We start from the raw sequence: 26050 nt of genomic DNA, 5'->3' as shown, positions 1-26050 counted from the left end.
TTTTGTTCTATCATTTTTTTTTCTTTACATCTACTGCATAGTAGGCCTACTGTGTTCTATTCGTCTGTCATTCAATGTTATATGAGATACTTAAATGGTTTCCTGTGGAAATAAGCTTAGTCGGTAACAGGTAGAGTCGCCGGAATGAAGCTCGCCGAGAAACGGGGGGTGCGTTCGGAAATGCGCATCGGGTGGGGCAACGGTGCGCTTTTTCAGTCTGAACTCTGAAGGTAAACTTTCTGAAAAGCAGTAGTTGCTACCCTAATGTTGCTATTGATGTTTATAAACTAGGGTAAATTATAATAGAATATTAGAATATCAATTCATGTTGATACTGAAGAAGGCATACTGTGATTGTTTGTCCTACTGTACATGTTTGTTGTTTCTAGCATTAACATTTGTGATAGTGTGAGATTACGACTATCACCATAATTTACAGCAACATTAGGGTAGCAACTACTGCTTTTCAGAAAGTTTACTTTCAGAGTTCAGACTGAAAAAACGCACCGTTGCCCCACCCGGTGTGCATTTCCGAACGCACCCCCCGTTTCTCGGCGAGCTTCATTCCGGCGACTCTACTGGTATTCGCTTAGTCTTTTCATGGATCTCCTTTTAGTAGACCTTGTACCAGTGAACTGTACCGTCATGAAACTGTACCTTTTCCTATGCAAACTTCTAATAAAGTCTTCAATCAATCAAAATCAATCAAAGGCCTACGAAACTATTGGTATGAAAATATACCAAAAGCAAAAAGCACTAATTAAGCAGAAGTTTTCAAATGTCTAAAAATCTTTTGAAAATAGCAGATCTACAAGCTCACAATACGTCACATCACGACACATGGTGAGCTTGGAGATCGGCTATTTTCAAATGGCTGAAATGTATAGGGCTGAAGTGGCTAGGCCTATACGTTTTTTAATAATAATCAAAATGTACAAAATAACTAGTAACTGTATAGTTGTCTATTAATTGTAGGGCGGATTAAAAGTACAATATTTGCCTCTGAGATGTAGAGTCTGAGTCAGACTGTGGAGTAGAAGTAAAAGTATCATGTAAAGTACAAATACCTCAACATTTTACTTACAAGTACAGCACTTGAGTAAATGTAGCCTACTTTAGTTACTTTAGTTTACACGACAGATATATTTTATCGTTGACATCAGTGGCCTCTCCTTCTTTACATCACATCCTTGTTCTAGCCTGAACCATGACGGTCGCCCACAACCCTCCGTCATGGTTCTGCGTTGAAATGGTTTTGGGCAGAGCGACTTATTTCGCCCCTTACAGCTACACAAACATTCAGGTTTCACAAACAAAGTGCTTAGTAAAGACTCACACGTGTCTAAATACGGTACGGCTTACTATAATTACCCATATCCTCCGTATTCTTTAATAAGAAGTCTTTTTATCCGATCGTTTTCAGTTTTCCCATGTATTTCCGGACCGATTTGTGCAAGGCCACGCCCACATCTCAGTGTCCATAGATGGGGTTGGTGCGCATAGGGAAAAACAGGAAATTTCCATGGAAACACGGACAACGACCGGATAAAAAGGCTTTTTATTAAAGCATAATGGAGGCTACTGGTAATTATAGTAAGCCGTACCGTATTTAGACTCATGTAAGACTTTATTAAGCACTTTGTTTGTGAAATGTTAACGTTTGTGTAGCTGTAAGGGGAGAATTATGTCGCTGTGCCCAAAACCATGTCAACGCGGAACCATGACTGGTTCAGGGCTACATCACATGATCCTTGTTCCGAACGCGGAAGCCGACAGTCAGCAGTGAGTGTGTGTTTTGGGCGTAACTTCCATGTCAAGCTCATATTTTAGGTCTGTACTAAGTTGTCTATTCATTTGGATATTGGTCACCACACTGGTAAGTTACACCTCAAACCATTGATTCATATTAAACCGCTCTGAAAGCATTAGAGCAATGCTATTATGAACATGTCATTGTCATAGTAAATAGTTTAATTTCATTTGCTATACAAAAGGTGATCAGAATAGCAACAAGTGTATTTATTTAATAATGATCCTCTTCCTTAAATGGATCCAGGAAGAATGGGCATATGGCACCTCCTAAACATTGTGGGCACCAGGACACCTTATTATTTAAAAAATGTCAAAAGAAGTAATGAATAGGACAATATTGAAGTTCATTAACAGTTGACATTTTAAGGTCCAAATTTCACCAAACTTTGTAGCCAGTCAGTCAGTCAGTCAGTCAGTCATTGTGGGCATACAAAAGTTAAAAGGTAAATTTAGGTCTGATAAAGATGCTATGTGCATGTTCAAACTACTTTGCATAACTTCTCCATTGTCCAATTGTGTAGCTTTTTTTCCCCTTATATTTTGGGGATACAATAAATCTATCAATTAATTGTTACATTGATGTTCCCACAATGTTTAGGTGGCTACTCCTTAATGTGTGCAATAATTTATTTTAAATAGATGTCTGTGTTTTTGTGACCATAACTTTTAAGGTGATGTGGTAGGTACTGTATGACTACCTAAGCCATTCAACTGTGTAAAGAGTTGTGTGTAATATACACATGGTATTAAAAAAGCTAATGTTTAACAATGTAAATAATTTGTGTGTGTATATACATAATTACAGTTTAATAATGTAAATATAGTGTGTATATATTGTGTATTGAACTGCAGTTTAAAGGGGGTCTCATTTTGGACTGAAAACACATCCTGGGTTCAGGTCACTGATATTGCCTTCTAGTTCTTATGTATATGTATATGTATATGTATACATATATAAATAAAACATTAATAATCTAATGCAGGGGTCTTCAATGTTTTCAGGCCAAGGACCCCTTAGTTGAGAGAGAGAGAGAGAGAGAGATGAAGCAGGGACCCCACAACCTTTTCATAGAGTCCATATCGTTTGGCAGCACATTATTTTGGATTTTGGATTCATGTCAATTTGTGTTTTCAGATATTTAACCACTTGAACCGTCAATACTTAATAAACTTGACCTTTCACTCTGTACATAGTCTGCTCTTTTTCCCCTCTACACCAAAGCTCTTTGCCAAAGATAGCAGATCTACAAGCTCACAACGCCTCGCGCTGTGAGGCGTTGTGAGCTTGTAGATCTGCTGTTTTTGGCTAAAGTTCTCAGAATATGGACACTAGGGTTCAAGTGGTTAATATAAAAAAGGAGATAAAAACTTTCTATCACTCAAAGATTTGGAGGACACCCCCCTCTAGTAACTCTGAGGACCCCTTAGGGGTCCCCGACCCCTTGTTGAAGACCCATGATCTAAAAGGTTGTTTTATTTCTCTTCACAGCAGATCATCACCATGTCAGCCTCCTCCACCCCCCTGTCAGCCGCCTGCACCACCTTCTCCCTGTCTCTGTTCAAAGAGCTGACGGAGAACAACGGCAAGGCCAATGTCTTCTACTCTCCTATCAGCATCTCCTCTGCTCTGGCCATGGTGCTGCTGGGAGCCCGTGGAAACACGCACGCACAGATGGCACAGGTGGGTGCACGGCACGCACACTTGCACAGTGCACGCACATCTCATTTTGTCACGATTGTAGGGTGAATACAATCTTCTTAAACACATGAACCCTAGTGTCCCTGTTCTGGGCATTCTTAGTTTGTGGTTTTCGTTACGAGAGTTTGAGTACAAAAGGAACAGCGTCCCCGTCTGAGACTAAATGGAATGAAACCCAAATACATCTTTTATCTTTACATTTGAGAATGTACTGTAGGCACTTATCTGTTCTTTTCAAATTTTGTTGGTTTTGCACAGAGAGTAGTAGACAGTGTCCGATGTGATTGATACTGTTACTATATTATTTGCAGAGCAGAGATTTTGTACCTGGCAGTGGCACTGTGGTACACCCTAAGCATTGTAGCCTAGCCCTAGCAGTTTTACTTGAACATTAACATAAGTGGTGTATTTGCTACTGTATATTAAGGTGCAATGGCATTATGTTTATTATTTTTTGAGATTTCGTTTTTTTTCTCTTTTTGATATTGCACAGTAGAAAAAAATACTTGTTCAGAGTCATGTGGTTGGTTATATTTAGCCTAAAAGACTTGGCCTGAAAGACTAAGACTAAAAGACTAAGACTAATCGCAAAAGACTAAGACTAAAAGACTAAAAATAGGCTAAGACTAAAATGTCTTGATATTTAGTCGACTAGACTAAAACAATTTCAGAAGACTAAACCGGACCAAGTCTAAATTGTATGATTTAGTCTTAAGACTAAGACTAAGACTAAATCAAAAATGTCTGACAAAATTAACACTGGTGTACGATTATACTTTTGTTATGCACAATGAAGGTTCCATGCTCAAACATTATCAGCCTCATGTAGCATAATAAAGAATGTGCATCTGAGGTAACAGTATTGCATTTTTATTTTTAGAGTGCTGCTACCACACATGTAGTGCATTCTTTTTTATACACACTCTTTGGTCAGTAAAATTATCAACACTAGATTTAAACACCTGTTTATGCCATTTAAAGGAGTAGTTCACCCTCAAAATTAGTTTTTTCACACCATGGAGACTTGAGTTCAATAATATATTTTTTGTATTTGTCACATTCCTAAGACAAAAAACATTTATTATAGTAAATGTACCCCCATCGATTTTGAAATGGGACCCAAATGCATGGGCCTGGATTGGGACCCAAATGATTTGGGTCAGAATCAATGGGGGTAAATTTAGGGTCAAGTAAATTAACCCCCTTTGATTCTGACCCAAATGCATTTGGGTCCCCATTCAGAATCAATGGGGGTAAATTTACAATAATAAACTTTTTGTCTTAGGAATGTGACAAATACAATACATTTTTGGGGTGAACTCTCCTTTAAGCCATATAGTTGGTCAAAAAAGTTAAATAGCCAGAATGTTATTCAGCAATTTTGTTACAAAAGCAAAGAGGGGTGAGCATGACTATGATAATGCAGTATTATCTTTGACAACCAGAAAACCCTGTTTCCTCCTGTTCATACTTCCATTAGCCTTGGTAACCAGGATTTTCTTTCCTCTTCCATTGACTGAGAACCAGAAGACTCACATTGTAGGGCGGGTTTAACTTTCACATGGTGCATTCTGGAATGTTGTTGTAGAATGTTGTTGTGACCTGAGAAGTAGCATTACTGGTACTGGTATGGAGAAAAATAAATGAATATCAATGTGAGATCTTAAATATATTTCCACATGTAGGGCCCAAACTATTTTTTGGCACCGATCTGATAGATTTATGAATCAAATACATTGTGAGGTACTTCTTTGGTCTACTGGTAAGGACCATTCAAACCAAGCACTATAACGCTATTAGCTATAACTACCAGTAAGACTCCCTAATCGGGAGATAAGCGACCGTAGGTGGGGGCGCCACCACTTTTGCATCCGTTCTGGAGCAGCAGGAGTCGGTGGTCCCCGGGAATTCCCCGTGAGCAGCCCCGTTGGGGTGGACATTTGGTCATTTTTGCACATTTGGTCATTTTTTACATCTGGGGGTCCCCCAGGGACCTGGGGGTCCCTGGGGCTCCGGGGGTCCTTGGAGGTTGTAGTTTGGCAGGCAAGGAGTGTGTGTGTAAAATCTGGCATGGATCGGGTCAACGGGTGCGGAGATATAAGCAGGGAAAAAGTGTGACGTGTGACGTGTGAGCACATTTGGTCATTTTTTACATCTGGGGGTCCCCCAGGGACCTGGGGGTCCCTGGGGCTCCGGGGGTCCTTGGAGGTTGTAGTTTGGCAGTCAAGGAGTGTGTGTGCAAAATCTGGCATGGATGGGGGCAACGGTTGTGGAGATATGAGCAGGGCAAAAGTGTGACTGACTGACGGACTGACTGACTGACAGACAGCCCGTGGAGGTATAAATATATGTTTTGAAAATCCCTCTAATTCAAACCACAACTACAGCCGTTGTCAGGGGTGTTGCACCAAATCCTGGGCCCTGGGTACAAGGATTCACTGCGGGGCCCCCATGGAATGTTTTTCATAGGGGGAGGGGGTTTAACCCATTTATACTGGGAACACATTATTTTGTGCTTTAACTATTGAAAAATAGCAGATAGACAAGCTCATCTGCTATTTTTGAAATATTTGAATATTTCAAATCCTTCTAAGGTTCTTTTGAACAAATAATATGTTTTCTATGTCAGTGGTGCTCAAACGTTTTCATGTGAAGGACCATCTCAAAATATTTAGTTCCAGGGACCCCCCAGAAGCAACATTTTAGTTAAAAATGTTCGCTTATAAAATACATATATTCAAAGATTTGCATGTATTTTCATGAACTTTAAAAAAAAAAATTGCAGATCTACAAGCTCACAGATCTGCTATTTTTCAATAGCTGAAGTATCAAATAATTAAGGCCCCTCTACCTTGGGCCCTAGTCCCACTCCCCCCCCCCCCCCCCCCCCTTGTGACATCCCTGGCCGATTATTAGTATTAGTATTACTAGAGTGGTGGCACAGTCATAAAGTACAGTAAGTCCTACTGTAGGATGTGATAAACTATAATCTGCCCACAGTGTTGTGTTGGCTAATGTTTTATCAGTTTGTTACTTCTTTGTCATAACAACAGTACATACATACGTATCCAACACACATGCATATCCTTTTTAATTCACTATGTAATCCTGCCTTATCACCCACCAACCATAAAAGCCCAGACATAGAGCAGGCATATGTTATTGGCCTTTTGGAGGCAGGAGGAAGTATATTATCTTCACACATTCTGTATGGGTAAATTGTTAAAGGGGAGAACCACCCATTTTCAACATTGAACTATGTCAGGGTTCTTCAAAGTTTTCAGGCCAAGGACCCCTTAGTTGAGAGAGAGAGAGATGAAGCAGGGACCCCACAATCTGTTCATAGATATAGTTTCATTGTTTGACAGCACAATAATCAGTGTATTTTGGATTCATGTTAATGTGTGTTTTCAGATATTTAACCACTTGAGCCGTCAATACTTAATAAACGTGACCTTTCACTCTGTACTTAGTCTGCTCTTTTTCCCCTTCTACACCAAACGTCTTAGCCGAAAATAGCCAATCTACAAGCTCAAAACGCCTCGCAGTGCGAGGCGTTGTGAGCTTGTAGATCTGCTATTTTTGGCAACAGTTCTCAGAATATGGACACTAGGGTTAAGGATTGGAAGATTTGGAGGACCCCCTGTAGTAACTCTGAGGACCCCCTAGGGACCCCCCTGTGCTAAGGAATTCATGTTTTGCCATGTCGGGTTGCAACGAAGCCAATTCAGGCTTTTGCAAATCCCACCCCATTCTGCCCTGTTACTGTGGTGGGACATTAACCCTGGGCAGATTGTTTTTATAGTGGCAGTGAATGGGATTTTTTTATTTTTTCATAGCCTCATTACAGCTATATAAAGTACCAAAGGAAAAACATCTAGGTGATATTAATAAAAGGGGAAGACAAAGGTACAGTAGTTACATTGCAAAACAGGGGGTTTCCCCGAAAATATATGTTTTAATTTGTTTAATCCCAGTGGGACAGAATCACCCATTGCAGATTCTTTTATAGTGGCAGTGAATGGGATTTTTTAATTTTTTCATAGCCTCATTACAGCTATATAAAGTACCCCAAAAACACATCTACGTGATATTAATAAAAAGGGAAGAAAAAGGTACAGTAATTACATAGCAAAACAGTAGTTTTCCCCCGAAAATATATGTTTTAATTAGTTTAATCCTCTGGATCAGAGAGAGAATAGAAATAGAAAGAGAAAGCGCATTGCATCTTGGGTAGGAAGAGGACAGCCAGATTATAGTTCTCCTCACATAATAGGCTGGCTTTTCGTAATTCTGCCCATTTAAAATATATGTACCCAATCGTAACTCTTAGTTACATTGATAAGGTCCATGTGAACTAGTCTGTTGAAGCTTATTCATTACAATGATCGCAAACGCTATGGTCGCGAGCGGCCTGGCCGTGCTCCGCAGTGCGGACAGCCGGTGAAAGACGGCTGCCACTTTCTCCGACTGCAGAACTCCACCCCCGCTTGCAAAAAGTGAATGTATTTTTCTGGTTGGCCAGTCAGGGAGTCTCAGGGACCAATCAGAAGGCTGACAAACGGTGAATTCCTCTCATGGCAAAAAGCAGCCTTAATGGCACGTGTCCATTACACTTTTTTAACAGCTCCACACCCAACTTGGCACATTTGTTGAACTTTGCACATATACCATGCTTCAAATATTTAGTACTAATCCACCCACACATTGAGCTATTGCTGTTCTCAATAGGTTAATGCTTCAAACTTAAGTTGTCAGTTGGTAAAAAAGAAAAAAGAAGTTCATAGAAGTAACAAGAGTAGTAACAAAAAGGAATGCATATGTGCATGCATAGCAAAGATCGGAGTGCTAATTTAACACCCTCTCGTGTAATATTGCTTAATCAACCTTGAACATTGAGGATACACATACTTGCCACAGTGGTGACACAAAGCATTTATTTTTACACACATGAAATGCTGATCATCACGCCTCCAGGTCCTCTGCTTGTCGGAGGCAGAGCAGCCCAGACGGGCAGCAGCAGAACAGACACAGATGCAACAGCAGGTCCAGATGACCAGACTACCCGCTCACCTGCAGAAGGTTCTACCGGAGCAACGCTAACTAACTACGATCGCCTGTCGGGATCTTATCACTCGATAATGACCACTGAGGCAGACGTTATCCCGCTTATTACATGGCTACTTAATAAATACATTCAAAGAAAAATAACGGACATCCTCCGTTCTTCGGTGCCGAGCTAAAACTACCAACGCAGTAATACTAGGAACAAAGAAAGTAGCTCGCGCTCACTTTTTTGGTCGCTCCAAACATTTATTGACAAGCAAAAATAGACGTTTTCATGTCTATTTGTGCTTGTCAATAAATGTTTGGAGCGACCAAAAAAGTGAGTGCGAGCTACTTTCTTTGTACTTTGTACTTTGTACTAAATACATTCATAATTTGACCAAAAACTTGAAACAAAACAAAGTATTTCCTTGTTTACAGACTGCTGAAAGTGTCCCTCGGTCGCCTTGGAAAACAAGGAAGTGCAGAATCCATTTTCTGTCACTGCGTCGTCTATTTCTCGCTTCAAATATTTTTTAAAACCTTCTTGGGAGCAACGTTTAGTTGTAAATGACACTGTGTGTTTGTTTACATGGCTCTCACCTTGGATACGGCACTAAATCCACACAGTGCAGCCTGAGTGCAGCAGGTGCTCTGAGACGTTGATTAGACAGCGGTCCGTTATAGAGCGGAGAGGTCATTATACAGATGTAATATAATTCCCTGCTGATTTCAGCGATTGACCAATCAGAATCAAGCATTCATCCAAGCTGTGTAATAATGGGCTGTATTACTAACGGGCAGTTGTGTGCTGACTCACTGGTGATGGGAGCGTTCTCTCTGTGTTGTTGGACTGTGTGAGAGAGCCTATATGAGTCATTTGGTGTCAGGATTAATGGGCTGTGTCCACTGAATTGTTTATAATGGTAGCTGCCTCTTCTGGAAACCCTCAGCAACCTATTTTATACTTACAATGGTGTCATGCAAAGGCGTTGTTCTTTTGTCAGTTTTTCCCCAAATTCGATCATATTATTCAAATTGATTAGTACGATTAAAGGTTGCACGCCTAATAAAAACGAATGTACTTCTTTCAATGAAACCAGTCGACATCTGTCACTAGAACAATGTCTTCGCTCACTCAGGGCGCTTTCCGACCGGCAAAGAACCAGTTCTGGTTCTTTCTCCCGCCTATGGGATGATGAACCAGAGGTGAGCTTTTCCACCGAGAACCGGAGTTGGTTCCGAACCGTAAAAGTTGGTTCAGGAACGGGAACCACAAAATCCTTGGTTCTTCGCAAGCCGGTTCGCGGCCGGCTCACAAGAACGAACCAAGGTTCCAAGAAAGTTGAACGGCACTGGTTCTTGAACCAAGGTTCTTTTGGTGGAAAAGGCTCCTCAGTGGTGGTGTAATGTTTTGATCAAACCATTACCATTTAAATTGATCTAATGTGTGCTTTGATCGTCCACAGTCCCTGCACATCCACAATGTCTCGGGTGACGTCCATGTGGACTTCTCCAAGCTCATGAGTGAGCTGAACAAGACTGGAACGTCGTATGCCCTGAGCGTGGCCAACCGACTCTACGGAGAACAGTCCTACCAGTTTGTTGAGGTGTGTGTGTGTGTGTGTGTGTGTGTGTGTGTGTGTGTGTGTGTGTGTGTGTGTGTGTGTGTGTGTGTGTGTGTGTGTGTGTGTGTGTGTGTGTGTGTGTGTGTGTGTGCGTGCGTGTGTGTGTTAGGGCATTCACCAAATATACGAATATTCGAATATCAAAGTCACTATTCGACGTTGTTCACCGAAGTCGAATGTTCGCTTATTTAAATGTTCTTATTGTTTTATCTTTAAAAAATATATAATTTATAAAGCTTGGCTAGATAGGAAGTCATAAGAATGAGTTGTCAATGCCCAGGGGTTCTCAAACCTTTTTAGGCCGTGACTACCAAAATAAACATATTTGAACTGGGGACACCCACCCCAAGCACTTGGAATTGTAGGTATTACATTTAATGTGACTCGGTTTCACAGATAAATATTGTGAAAATAGCCGATCTACATGCTCACAAGGCGTTGTGAGCATGTAGATCGGCTATTTTCACAATGTTCGCCTGTTGCTTACTTAATATTTGACAGTTTGGCCAGTCCTGTCAAATATTCGACTATTAGAATACTTTGAGGTCGAATAATTCGAATACTAAAAATCACTATTCGTGAATGCCCTATAGCGGGGCAGGTAAATGCATTTTTGCACTAAAATACTTCACAAGTGGAAAGAAACCTAAAACTTTTCACAAGTACTCCTTAGGGGTTGTTCCTATGATAAAACACGTTAGACACTGAAAAATCAAAATGGCTGCCATGTTTCCAAGATGGCTGCCTCTGAACAGTACGCCAGCCAGTTAATGTCCGATTTTCATAATATTAGAGTTGTTTTGTAGGTTTTAAAACATCGTGAGTTCATTTATTACTCTTTTAAAGCAGCCAGAATAACTTTTCTGACTTTTGGTTGGGGTCTTTCCTCACCTGGGACCCCCCAAACAGACCCCTGAGCTTATCTGAGTAGTCGCTTTGCTCCTGCTCCAGAGCAATGTTAAATTAGATCATAACTGAAGCATTAAAGTTGTTGTAACTGGGCTCTGAAAGCAAAAATGAGTAGTAGCAAATACCCAGGGGCCTTCCACAGGGGTCCCGGACCCCTAGGGGGTCCTCAGAGTTACTACAGGAGGCCTGCCGAATCTTGATGGGGAAGTTCCTTTTTTTTTATATGTATATATATTTTTACATTTGAAACTGTTTTTATTAGTATTCTCAGTATTATTTATAACATGTGTGTGTTAGACAGACAGGTTCACAGGTATTGCAAGAATTAAGGTATTGCAACTTCTCACTTTGGGCGCACAGTCTAACATGTCCATTTATTGCATTGCACTAACACTGACAACACAACACACACACCTCTTTGTTATCGTCACCCCAAAACCCGCACCCTATCCTCTTAAAGAGCTCACGGTCAATTGTACCCAAAGAAATTCACTACTATACATGTCCTCCCTAATAATGTTGACAGTTTCCACTATATCATTTGCAGGGAGGAGAGTGCAAGGCAGGTTATTGTTTGAGCAGCTGCACAGTCCCTTGTAACCTGCTTTGCAAACACATTTGATGAGCTTTGCCTTTGCAGCAGGGATGGCAAGAAACCTGACTGGAACATACCCTCCACTCTCTGAATTCCATCTATTTTTTCAATTGATGGAAGCTCAGGGCAATTTGTCAGGTATGACGAAGTAGGCATCATAATACGATACCTTCATCAAGGGACATGATTTTGAGGAAGTGCAAACACATGAAGAGGCTGATACCCCGATTCCTTATCAAGTCCTTGCCTCCGGTACAAAAAAAGGAAATTGATATATTCGAGTGAGTTCAAGTTGATGTTACAAATGTCAAGTGTTCCTTTGCGTTTTTCAGGTGTTGACTGGGGAAGAACATTTGTTGGAATCACCAAAAAGACATGGGTCAATGCCTACTTGATGATGATGATGATGATGATGACCAAGCCACTAACCGCTTCAAGGACCTTGGCAAGGTCATTGGCCATTCCTCCTGAGCTTATAAATTGTGAGCTTCCATCAACATTGCAGTCCGAACATTTTGCATGCCATGTTTACAGTTCAAAAGGTCCAACAACCCTGGGATTACTCAGATGGGAACTATTTCTGTCAAATAACTTGGAGGGTGAGATGCTACCTCCAACCTAGTGCTGCACTGCTACCACATTACCTCCGTGCCAACTCCGTCACAATGCAGGATAAATCATACCTGACAAATTTCCCTGTGCTTCCACCAATCGAAGAAAATAGATGGAATTCAGAGAGTGGAGGGTATATTCCAGGTTTCAGTTTTCTTGCTCTCCCTGCTCCAAAGGCAGTACTTGAGCCCATCAAATGTGTCTGCAAAGCAGGTTGTAAGGGACGGTGCAGCTGCTCAAATAACCTGCCTTTCACTCTATGCTATGGTGGAGACTGTGTCAACACTATTAGGTTGGACATTGAAGATGATGATGATGATGAAGACGAATATATCCTGCATGTCTGAAATTACTGTAGTGTAGTGAATCTCTTTGGGCGTAATTAACCATGGGCTCTATAAGAGGATAAGGTGAGGGTTTTGGGGTGACAATAACAAAGAGGTGTGTGTGTGTGTGTGTGTGTGTGTGTGTGTGTGTGTGTGTGTGTGTGTGTGTGTGTGTGTGTGTGTGTGTGTGTGTGTGTGTGTGTGTGTGTGTGTGTGTGTGTGTGTGTGTACAAACATTCCCGTGTCATTCCATCCATGTTTCATCTCTGTGATAACTTGGAAATGTTTGCATCTTTGACAGCTAATACACCAGATGTTGTTGTGGTTGATGAAGAGTCCAGGGAAGTGTCTGTATTGGAGATGGCCTGCACCTTTGACCCTAGCCTAGAGGAAGCTTTCATGACCAAGGTCATTAAATACCAACCTCTCCTAAATACGATCTCAGAGCTGGGGTACAGGTGCAGACTATTTGTTTTCATATTTGGCAGCCTAGGACATACCCACAGGCTGGTTGTTAGAGGGTTTCAACAACTTGGAGTGCCTAAAAAAGAGGCAAAAAGGCTGGCAAAGTATTGTTCTGTCTCCGCTATAATCGGCAGCCGCCACATATGGCGGAGACGCTGTTACTTATACCCGTAGAGTACCAAGTGCCTTGCTATTGTATCATGAAGACATAATGCCATGATTTTGTAAATGTTACTCTACTGCACCTATACTATTTGTGTCCTTGTATGCATCTCCTTTGTGTGGACATAAATAAATGGTTAAAATGTGTGTGTGTGTGTGTGTGTGTGTGTGTGTGTGTGTGTGTGTGTGTGTGTGTGTGTGTGTGTGTGTGTGTGTGTGTGTGTGTGTGTGTGTGTGTGTGTGTGTGTGTGTGTGTGTGTTGTCAGTGTGAGTGCAGTGCAATAAATGGAAATGTTGTTCTGCACCCAAAGTGAAAAGTTGCAATACCTTCATTATTGCAATCCCTGCAGTAACAGCTGTCAACCATAACTGTTTTAACACAAAAAACATTATAAATAATACTGAGAATACTAATAAACCATCAAAGTACAATACATAAAACCAGGATACATAAAAACATTCAAAGTTTCAAATGTAAAAAAAAAAGATCTCATCGAGATTTGGCAGGCCCCCTGTAATAGCTCTGAGGACCCCACCAGGGGTCCCGGACCCCCCGTGGAAGACCTCTGTTATTTGCTACTAGTCATTTTTTATTTCAGAGCATATTTCAGATCTAATTTAACATTGTTCTGGTGCAGGAGCAGAGCGATTACTGAAATAGGCTCAGGGGTCTGTCTGGGGGGTCCCAGGTGAGGAAAGACCCCAACCAAAAGTCAGAAAGGTTATTCTGGCTGCTTTAAAAGTGTATTAAATGAACTCAGGATGTTTTAAAACCTACAAAACAACTCTAATATTATGAAAATTCGATATTAACTGGCTGGCGTACTGTAAAACATATCCAAAAAGGCGGCCATCTTTAAAACTGGCGGACATTTTGAAAATGAAGTGTCTAATGTGATTTTTCTAAAGAATGACCCAAGAGGTACACTCTGTAAAATTGTGGTGCTTCTTTCCAGAACTGAAGTATTGTTCTCCTTAACAGCCCCGCTACTAGTGTGTGTGTGTGTGTGTGTGCACAACTCGTGTAGTATACTGGTAATCTTTTTGTCCTGCACTGCCGATGTGATCATGAATGAATGTGAGAGAGGGTTAGTGAATGATCGCTCTATTGAGACTACCGACCAGCAGAATGAACGCCTTCTGGTTGTCATCCCTTAAAGGACAACTTTGTTTTCTTTACAACAAGGGTTCATATTTTAGATTCATCATTAGAGAAAAGAAAAGATGAGTGTTAAAATCTTTTCATTTACTGCTTTCTATCGTTTTAGCGATTTTAGAGAGTTTGATTTCAGTGGGTTTCATGCATGCAAGTGGCTAAATATGTCTTTTTAGACACAGTAAGCTGGTGACTTCTTTATTACTATTACTGGCCCCCATAATAAGTCTACATAAATCTACCCGTGAAAGATTGTGGTGCATCTTGGGAATGGGCTTATTTTAACTCTTCTTTTCTCTCATTACAATCTTCTCTCTTTTTCTCTCAATGCAAAGCACTATGTAAACTGATGATGATGATGATGATGATGATGATGATGATTATAATAATTATTATTACAATTATTATTATGATTATTGTAATACACAGTAAAACCGTATCATGTTTTCAACCAGTTTAATTAGAATGCAATCGTGTGTGTGCGTGCGTTCCAGGAGTTCTTAAGTGCCACCAACAAACACTACAATGCAGAGCTGGAGTCTGTGGACTTCCAGACCAAGGCGGAGGAGGCCAGGGTCAACATCAACAGCTGGGTGGAGAAACAGACACAAGGTACACAGGTGCACACTAGGGCATTCACCAATTCGAATATTCGAATATCAAAGTCAGTATTCGACGTTGTTCACCAAATTTCTTTTTTGTTTTCTCTTTAAAAAAGATATAGTTTATAAAGCTTGGCTAGATAGGAAGTCATAAGAATGAGTTGTCAATGCCCCTGGTGGATGAATTTGTTAATGCTCTATACCAGGGGTTCTCAAACCTTTTTAGGCTGTGACCCCCAAAATAAACATATTTGAACTGGGGACCCCCGCCCTGACAAGCACTTGGAATTGTAGGTATTACATGTGATATAAATATTGTGAAAATAGCAGATCTATATGCTCACAACGCCTCGCACCGCGAGGCGTTGTGATTATGTTGATCGGCTATTTTCATAATGTTCGCCTCTTGCTTACTTAATATTTGACAGTTTGGCCAGTCCTGTCGAATATTCGACTATTCGAATACTTTGAGGTTGAATAATTCGAATACTAAAAATCACTATTCGTGAATGCCCAAGTGCAGACATGCCATGCCATGCCACGCATGTCATGCCACGCCACGCACAGGACGTTAGTCAGAGTAAGGTCATGAGAGGCCATAGAAATACAAATAGGACATTGCGTGGCTGTCACCTGCCATGGAATGTCCACTGTGTTCTGAAATACAGTAGGTGTGGACTAGGAGTACCCACCTCACCTTCTCTGGTGTTTTCAGATGCTTTATACATAACCATTTAGTGGAAGAAAACGCAGTTGTAGTGTGTGTGTGTGTGTGTGTGTGTGTGTGTGTGTGTGTGTGTGTGTGTGTGTGTGTGTGTGTGTGTGTGTGTGTGTGTGTGTGTGTGTGTGTGTGTGTGTGTGTGTGTCGCTTCTCATCTGAAAAAGCTCTACATCATACGTAAACATTGTCCATTGAATAGATTTGTAGGGGAGTGCCACTCAGCTTAAAAACCATTACTATACTAGGTTTTGCATTGGTCACCATATACCTCCAAAACCTGATCAACCCCTACAACCCCACCCGTTCACAGATCAGCCAACACAGGGATGCTGACAGAATCCTCGCTAAAAACCCCAGGACAAAATCCACTCGTCCTAGACAATTTGCCCCCAAACTGTGGAATAAAGTCCCTGTAGCACTTAGAACAACAGACTCACTCCCTAGCTTCCGCCGTGGACTGAAGACTCACCTCTTCAGACTCCACCTAAACCCATAGCACTACTGTAACACTCCCCTTCCCTTGATGACCACACATGAAGCTAGACAGGATTTAATTTTTTTAGGTACGTGGTCTATTTGTTTTTTCTAGATTGATATTCCTATGCATTGTTATATTGTTGTTGATGTACTGACATATTATCTTGCTTATTATATTGATGTATATTACCTGCTTGTTGTAAGTCGCTTTGGATTAAAGGCGTCTGCTAAATGCCTAAACTGTAAACTGTAAATTGTATAACTCATGTAAACAGACCAGGGAGAGAGAGAGAGAGAGAGCAGGAGATGACAGCTGTTTAGTTTACCCCTCGCTTGATGAATTGGTAGGCCGGAGAGAAGAACCAGCAGAGAGTTGGTGAAAATGTTTATGAAGTGAGGAATTGCTTGTCCGGAGAAGGTACATCGAAACTAAAGGAACATTTAATATAAACAGCAGCGGGGCTCTGATATACCAACATGCTGTAATGTGAAGAAAGGTCTGACCCTGGAACAAACCATTGGCAATTATTTTGTCCCAGATGAAGATTGATATTGATATTGATAGGACTGGGAGAAGAGTTTTAGAGAGAATTGGGTAACATGTCCACTAGAGTTAGACAAGCTGCAATGCTCTCTTATAGATGAGAATTACAAAATCTCAAATGAATCTGCAAGGGCTTAATCCTTACTCTTGGGGAATCCCAGTACCATTACATCATGCTATCACTGTCTCAGTTCTATTGCCTGTGTTTCTATCTTAAGTGATTAAATTGGGTTCACTCCCGATAGTCACGAGAATTTCCCTATGTAGCTCACAGCCTTTCTTCTCTTACCTTTTAACGTGGTCACGAGAATATCCGTCGTGCACGATCGGACTTCAACCATGAAGTGTGCGTGTTTACGTTGTCCACAGCTTCAAAATAAAAATAAAAGTTTGAAAAAGTGTTTGAAAAAAAGGGTTGAAAAAAGCGGTTGAAAAAGCGACCATCCGTTCAAGAACTAGCTCCTATATTCAGTGTTGGGCAGTAACGAATTACTAATAATATATTACTGTAATATTATTACTTTATCCAGTAACGAGTAATATAAGGTATTACTCTGTCAAAACTGGTAATATGTAACGCTTTACTCCGCAAAAAAAAGCCCTCGTTACCCGTTACTTGAAGTTGCCGCATCATGCAAAAATAGAACAGACCTACAAACTATAACACATATCAACAGAGATGCTATGTAGCTTGTAGATCTGCCGCAGCTTGCGCACAGTTATGACGTAGCTTATGAGACGGGTGAGCGCTGCTGTCAAACAGTCATAGAAGATAGGCTGGACAGCACAACATTCTGTCGTCCACAGTGCACGGCGCGCTTACACAGCTCGGCCCCAGAGCCACCTGGAGGGACGGGGCCGGCTCGCAGGGGGTCGGGTCCCCCACCCTTGGGGACCCCCGCGGACCCCTCGCAGCCCGAAAAAACTAGGCCAAAACGGCCAAAAGCGGCCCGTCCACCGCATCTATAGCGGATCCCCAAGCTCGAAAACGCTAAGTGGATGGCTGGGACATTTACATTTAAAAAGCAATCGGGAGCGTGGAGTCCCGTGGACAAAAGCACGGCTTCGCAAATTATGCTTTGCATATCACCGCAGTACATCAAGCCTCAAGCAACGCAATGCGATGTTGCTGTTTAGCCGTTAGCTTAGCCTCCACTACACTGAGCCCTTGTGCTAACTGCTAGCCTCTCGCCTGTTGTAAAATGTAAACATAAGAAATACACATAGTTTCACTACTCACAGAAATAGACAGTTTTAGGGAGTTGAAAGCCTACTTTCCTTAATGGGAACCCCCCAGAGCCCTCCACATCACTTCTAAAATACACTTTTAAGCCAGAAAAGAAAATATTTATTTTAAGGATAACATAGGCAGGGGTCTTCAACATGTCGTCCGGGACCCCTAGGGTCCTCAGAGTTACAACAGGGGTCTCCATATATCCTTGTCTAATAGCTGATAGGACCCTTTTCTTTTATTTACATCACCACTGACTAAACCCTAATATTTATTTATTCTGAGGAGTGTAGAGGGGAAAGAGCAGTCCAAGTACAGAGCCTAGGATCAAAATACTAAAGTACTGGGGTGTTTTAAATGTAATATAAATAAGCAATGTGTTGTTGCTTAGCTTATATATATTAATTATTAATTGATTTGCTTGTATACCAAAATCCATTAAAAAGGTTTATCACTGTTCCCAGGTCAAATATTGATGTGCGATTAAAATGTGATTATTTGCGATTAATTAATTACAAAGCCTGTCATTAATTATATATATTTTAATTGCATCCCAGAGACTCTTATTGTTCCAATAAATTTGATTCAGTTCTAAAAGGAGCTGGCAAAACAGATTCTGTTGTAGGCCTACATCTATTTTCTTTTGCGGGGTAAAAAAAAAAAAGTAATATAACTTAATATATTAGATATTACTCTTGATTCCAAGTAATAAGTAATATAATATTATTACTTTTTCCAAGGTGTAATAAGTAATAAGTAACGATTACTCTCCCAAGTAATATTGCCCAACACTGCCTATATTGTATAAACAGTGAGTGAATGGAACCATCCCATGGCTCGGAAGGATCTGCTTCCGGTTGCCATGGTAATAGTTCCGAGAGGTTTCGTTCCGCTTTTTTAGTTCCGGTTTTCGATAAATAAAAAGTATTTTAATTAAAGCTTATTAAATTCTCTGGATTATCGGGCCTGGCAGGGAGCCAGGGCAACACATTATAGTCCTGGGGAAACTTTATTTATTACTAGGGTAACTTTTCTGCTGCCATTGGAAATGGCAGGGATAGGGAATCAATAGGGAATCAATAGGGAATCACTTGGTCGAGCTTCACTTGGTCGAAAATAGTCAGAAACTGTCAGCAACCACACTCGCAATTTCCAATTGCATCTTTTCTAGTTCTCAACTATAAGCCAACAACTTTGACAAAAAGAAAACAAGACTTTTCTATATACTGTAGGACGTTTTGTCCCTTGAAGAATGGATTAACAGCCCCATACTGTAGCCTAACTCCACGTGTTGTTGTGTGTGTTGTTGTTTAGATAAGATCAAGGATTTGCTGGTTCCGGGTGTGGTGGACGAGATGACCAGACTGGTGCTGGTCAATGCCATCTACTTCAAAGGCATGTGGGACAAGCCCTTCAAGGCAACAAGCACCGCTGACGCTCAGTTCAGGATCAGCAAGGTAACATCGGTTATACTCAGTTGGGTTTGCACACTGTCGGGCAGAAACCTTGTACTGTATCTCCAAGTTTTCTTTCATAAAGTAAAGGTCCTGTTTCATCATACAAGACTGTAACACAAAAGCAGTGAAAATAGCAGATCTTACAAGCACACAACGCCTCGTGGTGTGAGTGAGGCGTTGTGAGGGTGTGTGTTATCATGATTATCGTCACGCCTGCGTTGCTGCAGGAACGAGCCGAAGGCGCGTTCCGTAGGCAGCGCAAAAGTGATGACAACGATACGGCATGTAGAAATGAAATCGATTCATGTCATACTGTTGTAGGTTTATACAATGGCAGATTGGTTTGAGTAAGGTTTTTGTGTGATGCAAGCTGTCTGCAAGATTCTAAACTCGTTTCATCTCGTCGTGAACCGGGTGTTCAGAGGGTGTGTTTGCAAGATCTTGGATGAAAGAAAAGGTGATCTATCTCCCTTCTGACATATTTACTAGTCAGTGTGCTTACTATACCTCAGTGGTTCTCAACCTTTTCTGGATCACGGCCCGCGTGTAAATCATGAAAGCTTCCGAGTCATATTACCTTTCAAATCTTAAAGGTGATACACCATGAAATTTCACTTTTCCTATTTTAAAACCTTTTTTGGGGTCCCACTAGCACCTTCTATCCTCACAAAGTCCCATTTCAGACCGTTGTGTCTTTCTCTGGTTTTGGGAAGGTGGAGGTTAAAAGCATCCCACAGGTTCTCAAAACAGGCTGTCCAGATTTGCTGCCGTCGATGACGTCATCGACGGCCGTTTTTGAAGAAAAAACTTTTTTTTTTTTCAAAAATCTTTTTTTTTCAAAAAACATTTTTTTTTTTTCAAAAAGATTTTTTGGGGGGGTGGCGCAGTTCAGGCCAAAGGTGGTACTGCAGCTGAAAATGCTCTGAGAGCCATTCAAAAATGAGAGGCACTCTATTCAGGAGTGGTAATTTAGCCTCAAACCTTTTGAAAAACGTTTTTGGGACATAAACAATATGACATAAATACTTTTTAAATGCATGGTGTATCACCTTTAAGTGTTTTGCCAATTATTAGGGGGCCCACTTGCAATATCCTCACAGCCTCACCCGTGGGCCCCTGACATGTACAGACAGCTTATTTAATAATAAACTTTATTGTCCAAATTGGGAAATTTGTCTTACCAAGTCTGTTCAAACAGAGAAACAACACATAACCATTTAAGACAGCACAACATATCATAAAGACGGGAGGCTCTCTCCATTCTGACATGTCGCCACTCCGAAATTGACTTCTTATTGTCGGAGTGGCGACACTCCCATGGGCCTAAGGTTTAGGGTTAGGGTTAGAGATAGCTAGGGTTAGTGTCGGAATGGAGACATGTCGGAAAGGAGACATGTCGGAGTGGAGAGATGCACTCCATAAAGACAGATCATCAGGACGACCCCACTATACACAGAAAACCCTCTTAGCGACAGGGGCGAGGCAGATTGTTTAAACTCCTGCTAAACCCAACCTTGTGCCACTTCAAGGTTCTGTACCTACGCCCCGATGGGATGAGGTCGAAGTAGCGATGCAGAGGATGATCAGGGAGTGCTAAGCGTGTTCATATCAGCAAGAGTGGGTGTGGGAAGTCTGATGATGTTGGAAGCAATACGGGTAATACTGTAACGTTTGTTTCTGTTTGGCATGGACAGTCTAGTATTTAAGGGTGGATGAGTATTGCACTGTGAACCTGATAAAGAACACGTTTGTATGTACGCAGTCAGGGGCGTCACAAGGGGTAGGAAAGTGGGACTGAGTTACCAGGGCCCAAGGTGGAGGGGCCCTAGTAACTTTAGCTATTGAAAAATAGCAGATATACAAGCTCACAGCGCGGCACAGCGCGGCACCGAGTGCCGCGCTGCGAGCTTGTAGATCTGCTATTTTTGAAAAGTCGTGAAAATGTGCGCAAATCTTTGAATATATGTATTTTTTTAAGTGAACATTTGTAACTCAAATTTTGCTTCTGGGGGCTCCCTGGAACTAAATATTTTGAGATGGGGGGGTCCTTCACATGAAAAAGTTTGAGCATCACTGACATGGAAACATAGGTTTCTTGGCACACATTTTCACGATTTTTCAAAAATAGCAGATCTACAAGCTCGCAGCGCGGCACTCAGTGCCGCGCTGTGAGCTTGTATATCTGCTATTTTTCCGAATAGTTAACATTCATGGGGGGCCCGCAGTGAATCCTTGTACCCAGGGCCCAGAATTTGGTGTGACGCCCCTGTACGCAGTATGACTAAACGTTACAGTACAGACAGACACACCCTCTTACAATGGGAAGTGTTCACACAAAAGATGTGCTGAGTGGCACAACGTGCTCACCCCCCCTCCCCCCCCCCCCCCCCCCCCTCCACACACACACACACACACACACCACAGACACACCCTGCTTGTGCAACCTGAGCCGTCCGTCCACGCCTGTCCTTATGTCTCTGTGTAAATAAATGATTCACCAGGCTGGAGGTCACCAGGTTCCTGTGATCACACTGGTCTGATAGTCGGGGGCCTTAGGGTTTTTTTTTTCTCTCGTGCAAATCAGTCTAAAAGCACCACATTTTGTACAGATGTAGCCCAGGGCATGCTCTAATGATTTAGCTAGGGCGCCCGAGTCGGCAACCTTCGGGGTCGCCACAGCGGCCAAATCAAGTTGGGCTCCCATCGACTTTCTATATACAGAAGGAAAATACCCAGAAAGAAAATCTGCTTTAGGTAGGATGTGAGGGGTCTAACTAGGGGTTTGTCATGATTCTGAATCCATTGCAAGCATTTGTTTTACACAAAAAACATTCCTTGGGCTAAAAATGGCCCACAAAATGCCCACAAAACTGATGAAAAGTGATGACTCATCAGATCACTAAACCATCATTTTGTGGGGCCATTTTTAGCCCAAGGAAAGTTTTTTTGTGCGAAACAAATGCTTGCAATGGATTCAGAATCATGACAAACCCCTAGTTAGACCCCTCACATCCTACTTAACCCTATAAGTGCCTATCCCGAACAAGTTCGTCTTTATTTCAATCCAATCCAATATTTTATTTGCTATTTTACTTACCCCGAGCTGCTTGGAGCAACGTGGGTGGTCCTTGCTCGTCCAGCGCTAGCCAACGAGAGACGCTAGATGGTCCGACGATTTATTCCATTGAAAATGGTTTAAAATAAAGTTTAGAGCCCCCCAAAAAAAACTCAATATATACTGTCGGTGGCGCGACGTATTCCAGGGTGCCTATCCCGAACTAGTTCGGGATATTTAATAAAATGAATTATTTAATCGGAGGCCTCAACGAAGCCCCGGTCTAAACGTCCATCCATGGTCCAGGCCAACACTCGGCCATACACGGGCCGTAGTCGCGCTAACGGCCGCATCGCGCCGCCCACTCCAATAATAAATCACATCTTTAGACAGGATTTTCTCCGGATTGTGTTCCCAGACCCAAAGAGAAAGTTTTTTGCGACTGAAATAGCTTTAGATCGGGCTTCTAAATGGGTTAGCATTTTGGCTACGTGTCAGCTAGCTTCCTCCTCTCGTCACCCATAGCATTGGCTGGAGTGAAATCCCAAGGCACTTGGGACAGTGTCGACGGAAGCTAGAGCGAAGGTCTATAGAGAAATTTCTGGCACTCTAGCGCCCCTTGTGGCCGGCGGCACTGTATGAGTTAAAGGTGATACACCATGAAATTTCACTTTTCCTATTTTAAAACCTTTTTTTGGGGTCCCACTAGCACCTTCTATCCTCACAAAGTCCCATTTCTGACCGTTGTGTCTTTCTCTGGTTTTGGGAAGGCAGAGGTTAAAAGCATCCCACGGGTTCTCAAAACAGGCTGTCCAGATTTGCTGCCGTCGCTGACGTCATCGACGGCCGTTTTGTTTTTCAAAAATATATATATTTCTTTTCAAAAAGATTTTGGGGGGGTGGCGCAGTTCAGGCCAAAGGTGGTACTGCAGCTGAAAATGCTCTAAGAGCCATTCAAAATGAGAGGCTCTCTATTCAGGAGTGGTAATTTAGCCTCAAACCTTTTGAAAAACGTTTTTGGGACATAAACAATATGACATAAATACTTTTTAAATGCATGGTGTATCACCTTTAAAGCAGGGTATTTTCCCCCTGAATAGAAAGTCGATGGGAGCCCAACTTGATTTGGCCGCTGTGGCGACCCCAGAGGTCGCAGACTCGGGCACCCTAGCTACAGTAAATCATTAGAGCAAGTCCTGGGCTACATCTGTGGAAAAATTGACGCTTTTAGACTGATTTGCACTAAATGACAATTTTGTCCCCTTAAGGCCCCGGACTATGACTGCCTCAGAGGGCTCAGATGTGACATGATGACTTATGACCATGGTATACAGCGTATATACTATGCAATATACAGTACATGCTGTCGGGGAAACTGTGTATGCCCAATGCTGTTAATGTTCAGGAAATGGAAAACAAAGCCTGTGTTCCAGTGTAGTTATTGTGGGCTCGCCTATAAGGCGAGCACACTTTAGATATTGTCATTGTGGGCTCGCCAGTACCTGGCGAGCACACTTTAGATGTTGTCATTATTTCTATACTAGTCATACTAGTCAGTGCAAGTATCAAAAAACTTCGGTTCCTTTCTACTCCTACATACTTAGTGAGAAAATGAAAATAAAAACATCAATGTGTTCAGCTTACAGTGGTGAAGTGTGCTATTACTTTTTACAGCAATCGGCCAAATGGTGGCGCTGTAGGAAGCCTTCGAAAGTGCGATCTTTGAACAGGTATAGCTCATGCTGTGTTTGAGGTACAGCCATGAAACCTGTATACACTTATGCGTCTCCTCATGCCGAACAACTTTTACCCTCTAACTTTTGACCTCTGACCTTTAGGTCTCCCACAATTCGGAATTATATGAAAAACAGTAAAAATCTATCTCCTCCTGGGATTTTCGCGATACGCGCATAAAACTTTTTTCACATGAACTTTGGACCAATGCGGTCAAACTAATCTCGGCGGATTTCTTTTAAAGTGAAATATAATTTTTTAATAATTCAATCAATAGTGCGGTTTTATGCAAATTATTCTTCGGCCTCTAAATCATACATGCAAAGTTACACGTTCATGGCATTTGGCAAAGATGTGGAGGGTTAGTCAAAGTATCACTGAAACCAATTTTATTCCAATCGGCCAAAGGGGGGCGCTATACGAAGCGTCTGAAAATTCAAACTTCAAACGGGCATAAGTCATGACTCGTTTCGTTCGAAGACATGCAACTTGTTACACGCGTGCTTTGACTCAAGCGGAAGACATCTGTGTCGTTGTTAAGTAAGCTCCGCCCTTTGATTTTCCGCCATTTTGAGCAGTTTGTAAAACGCGTAAACCCGCTTTTATTCTGGAATTTTCGCGTCACGTGCACAAAAATTTTTTTACGTGAACTTTGGACCGATATCTAAAGATCTGTCAGATCGGATTTCTTTAACATTGAAACATGCTTTTTTAAATAATTCAAACAATATTGCATTTTTATGCAAATTATTCTTCTGCCTCTAAAACATACATGCAAAGTCACATTTTCATGACAAAATAGTGTAGAGGGTTAGTTCAAATATCACTGAAACCAATCTTACCCCAAATGGCCAAAGGGGGGCGCTATATAATTTTGAGCAGTTTGTAAAACGCTTAAACCCGTTTTTATTCTAGGATTTTTTTTGCAATTTGCATGAAACATTCTACACGCAATCTAAGGACCTTTATCTAACATGCCTATGAAGTGCACACAAAAAAATTATAAAATAATAATAATAAATATAGCTGCAAGCAGCGATAAAGTGTCCAAAGCCAAAAACACCTCAAATCATGAACACAGCCTGGGATGTGCGTGAAATCTTGCAAGCACATTCCCAATAGGTCAAGGAACAGATACCAACCTTCTCACATTGGCCTGTTATAGCGCCACCAGCGGGTCAACTTTTGCACAACACATTTTTGGAACAAGATGGACCAATCTTTGACGTCAGTAACGTCAAAGAGAGCACTGCCTGCGATCTTGACATTTTGTGCTTTTATAGCCATTGTTTTCCGGCTTGAAGCGAGCCCACTATTGTTTCGAAGGAACAATATTTTTCTAGTTATTTATTTGTTTATCTATCAGACAGTAGACGGGAACTTCGGTTCCTTTCTACTCCTACATACTTAGTGAGAAAATGAAAATAAAAACATCAATGTGTTCAGCTTACAGTGGCGAAGTGTGCTATTATTTTATACAGCAATCGGCCAAATGGTGGCGCTGTAGGAAGCCTTCGAAAGTGCGATCTTTGAACAGGTATAGCTCATGCTGTGTTATACATACAGCCATGAAACCTGTATACACTTATGCGTCTCCTCATGCCGAACAACTTTTACCCTCTAACTTTTGACCTCTGACCTTTAGGTCTCCCACAATTCGGAATTATATGAAAAACAGTAAAAATCTATCTCCTCCTGGGTTTTTTTCGTTACGCGCACGAAACATTTTTCACATGAACTTTGGACCAATACGGTCAGATTTATCTCGGCGGATTTCTTTTAAAGTGAAATATAATTTTTTAATAATTCAATAGATATT

General features: G+C 41.5%; 1 protein-coding gene across 3 annotated transcripts in view; it reads left to right on the top strand.

The window, feature by feature from the left end:
• The first annotated feature begins 1798 nt into the window (after window positions 1–1798).
• LOC308306492 (leukocyte elastase inhibitor-like) overlaps window positions 1799–26050 on the top strand; it is a 32102-nt gene continuing 7850 nt past the window's right edge. Inside the window, exons 1-5 of one of the 3 annotated variants that reach the window (XM_080751507.1) lie at window positions 1799–1876; window positions 3302–3493; window positions 10027–10167; window positions 14905–15022; window positions 19300–19442. In XM_080751507.1, the coding sequence (XP_080607633.1) occupies window positions 1811–1876; window positions 3302–3493; window positions 10027–10167; window positions 14905–15022; window positions 19300–19442 (660 nt within the window). In that variant the 5' untranslated portion in view covers window positions 1799–1810. Of the gene's footprint in view, window positions 1877–3301; window positions 3494–8555; window positions 8594–10026; window positions 10168–14904; window positions 15023–19299; window positions 19443–26050 lie in introns of those variants that run through there. The other 2 variants (XM_080751508.1, XM_080751509.1) reach the window with 2 other exon arrangements.

This window comes from Nannobrachium achirus (genome assembly GCF_963921795.1).
Source record: "Nannobrachium achirus genome assembly, chromosome: 21".
Classification (NCBI taxonomy): Eukaryota; Metazoa; Chordata; class Actinopteri; order Myctophiformes; family Myctophidae; genus Nannobrachium; species Nannobrachium achirus.
Note: the sequence above shows the minus strand (reverse complement) of the source record. Positions and strands in the feature narration are given on the sequence as shown.